This window comes from Ylistrum balloti, unplaced genomic scaffold (genome assembly GCF_031769215.1).
Source record: "Ylistrum balloti isolate Yb309-2 unplaced genomic scaffold, AGI_CSIRO_Ybal_v1 Utg370246, whole genome shotgun sequence".
Taxonomy (NCBI): Eukaryota; Metazoa; Mollusca; class Bivalvia; order Pectinida; family Pectinidae; genus Ylistrum; species Ylistrum balloti.
The window spans coordinates 1404370-1414958 of record NW_026782198.1 but is presented as its reverse complement, the minus strand read 5'-3'; the positions used below and the strand labels follow the sequence as shown (position 1 = coordinate 1414958).

Genomic DNA, 10589 nt, shown 5'->3' with positions numbered 1-10589 from the left:
TGAATATTATATTTCTAAAGTATCTACTTATTAATAAAACCTTGCTTTATTAATTTATGTGTTAATTGATATATAAAATTAATTTATTTATTTGTCTGGTTAAAGTGTTCAGTCTTACGTCAAATGATAGAGGGGAGGTAATTCAATTTATTGCATAAGGTCCGTATTATTTGGTCCGGTTGTTGAGTTTATTTGTACACTCTCTTTCCACCTGAAACGTTGTGAACTGAGCCATGTGCAAGGAAAGTTATAAAATAGGACGACGGACTATATACACCTAAGATGTCTTAACGAAGGAAGTCCATCGGATGTGAGGACTATTACAAGACTGTTTTTCTGTGTAAATGTAATGAAACGGGCGTTTTAGTGTGTAATGGACGAAGACGACCCATATGAATGTTTGCCCCCTACAAGTACAGCCTCGACCCACATGCTGGCGGGGGCTGCTGCCGGCATTATGGAACACTGTGTCATGTATCCTGTCGATTGTGTAAAGGTGCGGAAAAGTTACACAATTGCATTTTTTCGGCGATTTTGATTTTAAGAATCGTTTTTACCCATTAGTTATCAAAAAATGTGTCCACGTCGCACATGTGGTAAGAGTTGAGCTGAGTCATTGAGGCGCTTTTACCAGCAGTGTCCGAATTACGCCAATCAACATTGATTGTCTAAACTCTTATCATCATTATAAATATATGTTGGTATTATGATACACAACATTGTAACATTGATGCATGATTCGCACTAAATTTCCTCATACCGTGAAAATGTTATTACTTCATAAGCAAGAGTTATCTCCCTTACATTTGACCATCAATGTGTATATTTTGATTGATAGGTGTTTAATGCCATTCCAACATTTGTCGGTCATTTGGTGCCAAATCTGTTTCCATCTGATGATGGCATTTCAGTGAAATGTTGCAGACATATTCATAGTGCCATTCCTCCCAACCCGACATACTGACACAGAATAGGTTGTGCTTCCTCATGCATTGGAAATCAGAATAAGGGAAGTAACTCAGAAATGTCAAATCCCTTCTTTTTTTTACATTTACATTTGCGCAGCAATTAACGTGTCATTACTGCTGTCATAGAAGAGCAACAATATTCAGTTAAAATGGCTGCTTTATGCAGAGGATTTCTCCTCAGAGACTCCGTAATGATGGGAAATTTGTTTCAAAACCATTATATTATAATTGATTATCAGATATAATAGGATTTCAATGCAGCAATACAATAATATGATTGGCTGTCTGTGTTGAATATTCATTTGAATAGAATCTGTATCGTCCATCGTATTCAACTGATTTTCTGTAGCTTTAATCTAAAATTTTTCACTTATCTAGAATATATACAAGAATGGATGTACCAGCGATCTTAATAATGCATAATAGTAAATTCAGATTTGCTTAAACACAAAAAAAATATATTAATGTGCCAATAATTGATTAATGAATTATCACAGCCAGGAATCGGATCATTTGAGATACATTGAGCGATTTCTCAGTTATATATCCACTTAATGTTCCATTACTGAAACTTTATACATTACTGAATTTTCATTTAAATGTGCAGCAACATGCATATGGAATATAAATATGTAAATGTTGGACAGTTTTATTATAGGATTAATTATCATTAACTGGCAGCATTTTACAGGCAAACTTACCATATTATGGAGATGACCATTGATGTCTGAAGAAAGAAAAATATCCTTGTTCAATGCTTATAAAGTTTTTCTCTCTGTTATGGAGATAACAAGTAGAACTTGGTAACGTGGATCCCTTCTATAATGTCCCCAAAGACATGAGATTACTTCCCAAGCCAATTTCATGGTTGATCTCGCATACATTTTTCACCAAATTAGAAGATGAAATCTAGATGATCCCAGAACAATATATTTTCATGATTTTAGCATTTTAAACTAATTGAAGTAGATTTGAAAAAAATGGTAGTTTTTTTGCTAGAAAAGGATGAACTAAAGTCTGAAGTAAAACAGGTAAGTTACGAAAACCAAATGTCAATGAGCAAGTCATTAATGTGGCTTTTAAAATCTGTCTGTTCAGCTGCCCTGATAGTCTTTTGAAGCATACTAGTAATTGAAAATGTCCCATATTTTCAGGATTTCTGGCAGTAAGCACATTAAAGACATCATTTTGTTGACTAAGAACTTCCATTAAAGTGATGTCACAATAAATTTTTTTTTTTACTGATTTTTTTATTGCATATATATGTATATTAAGCATATCATCATATGAACAATGACAGTTGGTTATTATTGCTTAAATAGGCACATAAAAAAGGTTAATGAACAATTATAAAAGGAAAACCTTATCTGTTGATCATCAATCTGGATATGTACATTTTTGTATAACAACATCATCACCTAAAAACAAAAATGGCTAACAGCCTGAATTAGTCTCAACAATGTTGGCAATTACATGTCACTTTATTCGTAATACTGAATTGACTTTGAGTTGTCAAATAACATTTGTCACACCCATAACAAAATCTGAAAAACAGGATTTTACTTATTGTGTCACTATACTGTCACTATCATTTCTGCCTGCAGTCATGTGTTCATGTTTATAAAATGAACTGTCTCATTTTTAAAACTACCACGTGACATTATCGGCACTAAATTTTAAAGGGGATTCCCAAATGGAGGAAGTGGTCAAGCTAGAAATTGGAAATGGACTGTGAATATCATGATAGCACAGAAACATAACTGAAGTGTAAAAAACATGTACATTCAATAACAAAATTCATATTTTTACTGTGGTTACCCTTTAACCCTCTGAGAAGATATTGTTAATCTGAAACAAATGTGATTTAAGGGTTGTTAATTAAATTTGAAGGAACATCTGTACTTTGAATGTTTTCAGTTGTTTATTTCCCATTACCTCTAAATGACAATAAATATACAAAATCCTCATTCCTGATTTCCAAGAGCTCTCCTATATGATAACATTGTTAGGGGTACACTATTACCTCAGTTTCAAAATACAATGGGAACACTATGTTCAACGGTTTTGTTCATAGAAGTCTTCTTTTTTGTATATATTGATGGGCAAGAACTTCTGCAGTTTATAAATGTGGTTTATCTGCCTTCTACAATATTATATATATGTGTCTGTTGATGTTAATTTAAGGTATTGTACTTGGAGTATTAATTTCATCATACAGGTTGAATTTATTATGTCCAGTTACAGCTGTGTATATATGCTGATCATGTTTGTAGCTTTTCTATTCTTGTCTTATTCACTGTAAAATATTGTTTATATTTAACTCAGCACACAACTCTAAACCTTTGGTAAATACAACAACTTTTTGTTAAATTCAAGCACATGCTTAACATAATAAACATGGATCACCAATCAAGTTTCGATGGTATTTAATACAGGTGTTAAAATTGACAAATGTAACTGTGGATTAACGGTTAGAATGGCAAGGTGTTACCTGAAGTCGGTGACCTTTCAGACATTTGACCTTGGTGAGGTTCAGTAGTCATATAAAGCCTGAGAGTTGTTAGCCCACGATGTTCAGCAGTTATATGCCCTATACTTTCTAATCCAAATAAAGTGTATTCGTAATCAATAAACTTAAGAATTTTTCAAGTTTAAATAGAACAGGACAAAGGAAAAATGCCTATGATGTTAAGTATGTTAAGTACAGTTGAAGAGCTTAGAAAAAGATTTCTAAAGAGTTCCCCATGGCTAAAGGTATCATTTTTAAATGATCTGTGTATCAGCACAGATTAAGAACAAGTTATCAGGTATATAAACAAATAAATGTTGACACAACTTTGTTGTGACGAGAAATAAAATCTGCCACGATAAACAGATCGCAAGTAGTCTACCGCAAAGTGTTCACATCAGGCCATGCTTGTTCAGATAACATGTGATCTTGTGTCTGAAATAATATCGGTACATATAGATACAACAATGTACATTAAACCTACCTAAACAGCAAATTAAAGAACAGCGATAATTATTTTCATTATTGTTTTACAAGATATCAATTAATATTATATTACATTTCAATAGCCAGTAATAAAACAGTAATATTTTGTGAAAGAACATAATCAAAAGTGTTTACTTAATTCATTTACTCTAATTGATTATTGTATAGTGTTATTTCAATCAGTATTTAAATAATAGATTTGATTTTTCAATTTCATTTTATTAAGATATAGTATGACAATATGTTGTTAGAAAATATTGAATTTCATTCCTCAAGTGATTTCAGTATTTACTAACAAATCTGCCACACATATATTTCAAGCTCTAAACTTAATGATATTGTGTGCCTAAAATCCACAAATGTTTACACTTATGATCAATTCAACTAGATTACTTTATTAGTTGTGATCAAAATTTCCCTGTATCCTTGGATTGATTTTAAAAGTATTTTGTTTTGTTTTCCAACACAGACATGTGCATTGTTCATCTATATAATAAACTGCCACTATATATACGAAAAAAAAGAATATTGGATTGTAGGAGTTTCTGTATATATTGTATATAAAGAAGAGTGAAAATGATTCTTGTAACGATCAAATGTATTTTCCAATATTTTAGACACGGATGCAATCCCTTGTTCCTGATCCAAAGGCGGATTATCGCAGCATTCGTGATGCCTTTCATAAGATTGTTAAATTTGAGGGTATGCGGAACACTGTGCGAGGGATACAGGTTGTTGTAGGAGGGGCAGGTCCAGCACATGCTCTTTACTTCACGTGTTATGAAAAAACTAAGAAAGTACTGGCCAATGGGCAAAAAGGAACTCATTTTACTCATGGTAAGTATTAGTCAACTGTCACATTTATTGTTGGTACATCTCAGTCATGTGACATAGAGATACTTTGAAAATTATTTTCAGGGAAAAGCTCCTAAAATAATCCTGAAAAATTAACTGAAATGAAGTTACAATAGTTACGACAGGGAAATTTTTAATTGGAATTTGAAATAAGTTTATCTTTGGTGACACAATTACCCTTAATTTTTTTTCAAATGGAGCATGAAATAAGTTATTCCTATACACAACCTCTGGAAGATTATGGCAACATATTTTCTTTTATACAGAATTTTAAACAAAATTACTTCCTTTGCAAGCATTTTAATTTATATGATGACTCTGTTTTTAATTTGATCTGCAGGTGTAGCAGGTGGCGTTGCCACATTAGCACATGATGCTGTGATGACACCAATAGACGGTAGGGTTTAAAGTATTATGTCACAGAATGCCTTTTTATAATTTTTCTCCTACCTATTTATGATATACCAATTATTTTCTATGTATACAATAGATTGTTAGAGGATATTCAGTAGACCTGTGTTAGTGTGTTTTTAGGATATGTCTTGTTTCATGTGGTCAACTGATCTTAAATGACTGACCATGTCATGTTGATTTTATTTTTTGAGTTAGATATGTCTTAATTATTATCCCAGTGACACGTTAAACTGTAACAGGTTCCAACACCCTGGTGATATACATGCTGTATAGTGTCATCACACTGAAATGTCATAACCTGGATATGGTAGCATGCAGCCCCGACCAGTCAAACGGTACTGACAAAGGGCTTTCCTGACCATGTACATCCCCTTCATTGCTAGATAACAAGTAGGAGACACCAAAACCCACTTTAATGACGTAACAAACAGAACCTGTATCTTCATCACTTCGATGGAAGTTTCATGCTTAGGCTGAAGGTTTGGTAGTGTCAGGAGAGACATTAAGAAGGAATATGGATTGTACTCCTGTTTGTTACATAGAAGTGCTACAGTATGTTTGAAGGAAGATGCTGGGCATTGAATATTCAAATTTTCTTCATGTAACTTTAGATCTTGCCACTTTCATCAGGCAGAACAAGGCATCAAAGTGAGCACCCATTGGCAATAACCTCATTACCACAAGTTTGACAGTTTTGAAAAAGAAAAATGATCAAACTACCTCCCTATGGGGTCGGTAGTCGGTGTGCTATCAGTTGTATGATAGGATCTCACTGTTTATTGCTGTATACCTCCCTATTGGGTCAGTAGTCAGTGTGGTGTCTGTTGTATGGTAGGATCTCACTGTTTATTGCTGTGTACCTCCCTATTGGGTCGGTAGTCAGTGTGGTGTCTGTTGTATGATAGGATCTCACTGTTTATTGCTGTGTACCTCCCTATTGGGTCGGTAGTCAGCGTGGTGTCTGTTGTATGATAGGATCTCACTGTTTATTGCTGTGTACCTCCCTATTGGGTCGGTAGTCAGTGTGGTGTCTGTTGTATGATAGGATCTCACTGTTTATTGCTGTGTACCTCCCTATTGGGTCAGTAGTCAGTGTGGTGTCTGTTGTATGATAGGATCTCACTGTTTATTGCTGTGTACCTCCCTATTGGGTCGGTAGTCAGTGTGGTGTCTGTTGTATGGTAGGATCTCACTGTTTATTGCTGTGTACCTCCCTATTGGGTCGGTAGTCAGTGTGGTGTCTGTTGTATGGTAGGATCTCACAGCAGTTGCTGCCTTTTATTTTGCTATTGAAATGACAGTGAGAGTTATAAAAGGAAAACTTTCTCTGTCGCACATGAAATTATGACTAACCTATCCAGAATTACACTCAAACACAAAAGTCATGATTAGCTCAATCATATCCATTGCAGTTCAGTAGCATTATGAACAAATGCTATTCAGTTGTCTTGTAATTAGCCCGCCCCCTCACTTTGAGTCAGAGGTAATGTGCTCCAGGTCTAAATGCAGGATAACTACAGAATGAAAGACATTAAGGTAAATTACAATGAAGTCGTAGAAGTGATATTTAATACCAGTATGTTCAAAAGTCAAAGGTCAATGAAGGCTGTGATAATGTTCAAGGTCACAAAACATTATGGAAATCATAACAGTGATATTTTGTGGAAGGTCACAACGTTTTAAGTCAAATGTGTAGAATTCAGAAATTTAAAGCCTTGGAAAAAAATAAATGCAGGTCAAGCTTGTAGTTATTGAAACTTTAAGGTATTAAAAAGTTGTGTAGAATAAGTTTGAAGAATGTTTCTGGAATCAAAATTACCTGTTTGGTCTGTACTCAGATGAAAAACAACTTATGCAGACAAGGCTTACAGGTAAGTAGTTATCAGAGCCTTTTCAACTAGCAATGCAAATGTTCTTCTGTTAAGTTGTGTATCACTAGAAAGATAAAATGCAAAGGCTGATTGAAAATTAAGCAAATTCTTAAACGTCTTTACATCCAATTATTGCTAATATTTTGGGTCCATAGGGATTCTTATATCATATGTTATAGATATTTATTGAAATATTACAGTTCTTTTATTCAATACTGATGATAATACTTAATATTTATCTACAGCTCTTTTGCATTCATGTAATTGTGGATTATTTCTTATAAATTTTACATATACCAGGTAGACCTGAAGCATTATATTTTGTATACACGAGTTTTATTTACCTGAATGGACTGTAAAATTTTGAAACTTATTATTTAATCTTCCTGACAGCTTATCTGTACTTGAAGGTAATTATTTAGTGTTTGTATGGAAATTATCAGAAAGTGGGTGGATAACCATAGATATATTTTACTCAAGTTTCTTATGTAATTTCTTTAAAAAAATTGTTTAAGATAAAGATTATGTTGTTTGTTACTGCAAATCTGACCGATTTTGTCTGAAAGCTTGTGCATGTATGATATAACAACCAGGCAAAATAACCCTCAAAAGGACATATTGATATTGAGTCCAGTTGCCTATGTAAATCTGTTGAATTTTGTTGCATGTACAGATGACTAAAGTTTAGAAAATCACTTATTTTGATTTTTGTATGTTTTTTTCCTGCCTGCTGATTCTGCACCACTCGATAACCTTGGTGTTGCTGACCTTGGTGACTTCGATGATGCCTTACTCCATGACCTTGGCGTTGCTGACCTTGATGACTTCGATGATACCTTACCCTATGACCTTGGCATTGCTGACCTTGATGACTTGGATGATACCTTACTGGATGACCTTGACATTGCTAACCTTGATACTACACTGCCTGGTTTGGATGTACTTCTGTTTGATCACTGGTTAATTGTTTTTACTTGGTAAATAGTGATAAAACAAAGAATGCAAGTATATGGAAGCCCCTACAAATCATGTCTTCACTGCACTGGAGATGTTTACACAAAGGAGGGTATTAGGGCTTTCTATAGGAGTTACACCACACAGCTGACAATGAATCTTCCATTTCAGGTAGTGCACTTCATCGTGTACGAGAAAATGCAAGATATTTTAAACCATAATAGGGAGTATAACCCAGTAAGTCATGTGATCTCTGGAGGCCTGGCAGGGGCTACATCAGCAGCCGTTACCATGCCATTAGATGTGTGTAAGACCTTACTGAACACGCAGGAATGTTGTGCCCGAAAACAAGTGTCGTATATCAATGGTATGGCATCTGCATTTAGGACAATTTATGAATTTCAGGGAGTATTGGGTTTCTTTAGAGGACTGCAGGCAAGGGTTGTCTTTCAGATGCCTGCCACAGCAATCTCTTGGGGAGTGTATGAATCATTTAAATATGTACTTTCAAAGAAACAGGATGCCGAAGACAAATATGGAAATGTGAAAGGTTTAACTGTTCAAGCTGTAACAGTAAGCTCTGAAGATCCGCTTCACATCCCCAAACCTGCCCACAATCCCTAGGCAAGTGCTTCATCCTTACCTCTTTCTTAACCCAGCCCACAGAGGATGTGCCTAGTTAGTAGTTTTAGCCCCTGACATCTGATCTGTGCACCAATCTTCCGCATGAAACAAAGAGAATTATGTCGTAATATTTTCACTAGCAAAATTTGAATCTCTAGTCTACCAGAATAAATTTGGCCAGTGTTATTTCCGTTATTTGAAAAGTACTTATTTAAATCATGTCTGTCAAAAAAAGTTATTAGTAAATAAGGGAACAGATGTCTTACTAAAATAAGAATTATACATTTCACATTTTTGCAATGAAAAATCATCTAGATTTTGATATAGAGAGAAATTTTACTTGAAAGAGAAACCTAAAAACAATTCTGGGTAATCTTTTTCATTACTATAACATTAGTATCATCCTGCTGAGATCTAAATTACATTTATTATTTCTATAAAAGAACACATCTATAACTCTAAATTTTTAATTTGCCGATTCAAAGAAAAAAACTTTCATTGTCCTTTTCATTCTTGCAATAACTTTACCAGAAATTGAAGGTTAGATACATGTCAGCAATCAACATCAATATATCCTTCAATGTTTTTATTAAGAAATTTGTATGGAGCATGCTGAGCAGGGTAGTATTGCAGTGTAGTACTGCAGTGAATTACAACATTGAGAAAAAGAGATATCCTCTTTCTTTTACCATTGTATCATATTTTGTTCATGTAATCAATATCTTTTAATTGAACCAGTCAGGCTATTTTTTTCTTTTCGTTGTTCTTTGAATAGGCAAGATAAATATATATATTTAATGTTCTATAACATCTTACACCTTCGATCAATATTTGAATCAGAATAGCTTTGGTGCTAGCAGAATGCTGACAAAATATGTTCACCCATTTATTATTTGGAATGGCTCCAGTCTGAATTGACAAGCCATGTAGGTTTTAAAGGGTGGCAGGTGTTGATAAGTTTGTAGGGTGTTGTTTGTTTGGACTAATTATAAGTATAGCTGTAAATCTACTTACATTATGAAATACAAAAACATACCTATGAAAAATTTGACCTCCTTAAGGGTTTTTACCAGTATTGAAAATGAAAAAGCAGTTATGAAATATTCTGGGAGTATTTTTCTTTGTTTTATTTCAGTTAAAATATTGTGCATTTACATTGTATTTGATTTTTACTTTTGCAAATTAATTGTATGGACAACTGCAATAAATTCCACATGTTCAGCAATATCCTGAATATATAAAAGAAGTAGGATCAATATTTGGTTATTCCTAATAGGATGGTCTTAGCATGACTGTATTTATTTGTGAGAAGAAAGACTTCTACAAAATGTTTGTTACATATGGTATTTTTCATGCGAGAAATACCATACCGATCTTTCAATTTCGTGAGGAGAAAGACTTCTACAAATTGCAGATCATTTTCCATCAGGTGTCCTGTCACAGGGACTCCGTGTTTCCTCACAGCTTCACTACTTCTCAACTGATGTGGATGTTACAGCTGTGTGTGGGGAAACAAGTTTTGATTATTTGTCAGAAGAAGGACTTCTACAAGTTTTAGTTTTTTTAAACAAACCCCAAGTTTGTGCTTTTGTGCTTAGATTTTGTCAGGAGAACAAACTTCTACAAAGTGAAATTAGAATTTTGGTGTTTGGTGATATTTGTCAGGAGAACGAACTTCTACAAATTGCTTTACGGTGAGTGTGCATTCGTTTGTTTTGTGCTGGCGGAAGAACCCCACAGAGAACTTGTGTACAGTATCATGGCCTGTCAGGGCTGACTCAATAGCCAACATCATGACAACACATTTTCAGCCATTTTTTATCATTGTGTGTCATTTTTGTGTTCTTAGGTCTACTTTTGGTAACTTCTTACACTTTTTACAGAAGAATTTTATGATTATTATTTCAT

At 34.0% G+C, this 10589-nt stretch overlaps 1 protein-coding gene across 1 annotated transcript; it reads left to right on the top strand.

Annotated features, from left to right (window-relative positions):
• The first annotated feature begins 364 nt into the window (after positions 1–364).
• LOC132552410 (mitoferrin-1-like) lies at positions 365–8838 on the top strand. Its single transcript, XM_060216577.1, has 4 exons — positions 365–496; positions 4581–4800; positions 5159–5215; positions 8089–8838. Exons 1-4 carry the CDS (start codon positions 374–376, stop codon positions 8679–8681), a joined length of 993 nt encoding a protein of 330 aa, XP_060072560.1. The 5' UTR covers positions 365–373; the 3' UTR covers positions 8682–8838.
• Positions 8839–10589: the final 1751 nt, after the last annotated feature.

Bases quoted from the DNA above. Each gene is read 5' to 3' on its own strand.
- LOC132552410 (XM_060216577.1), top strand. From the start codon at position 374: ATGGACGAAGACGACCCATATGAATGTTTGCCCCCTACAAGTACAGCC. The intron at 497-4,580 runs GTGCGGAAAAGT...CCAATATTTTAG, and splicing joins ATCCTGTCGATTGTGTAAAG to ACACGGATGCAATCCCTTGT. The intron at 5,216-8,088 runs GTAGGGTTTAAA...CTTGGTAAATAG, and splicing joins TGTGATGACACCAATAGACG to TGATAAAACAAAGAATGCAA.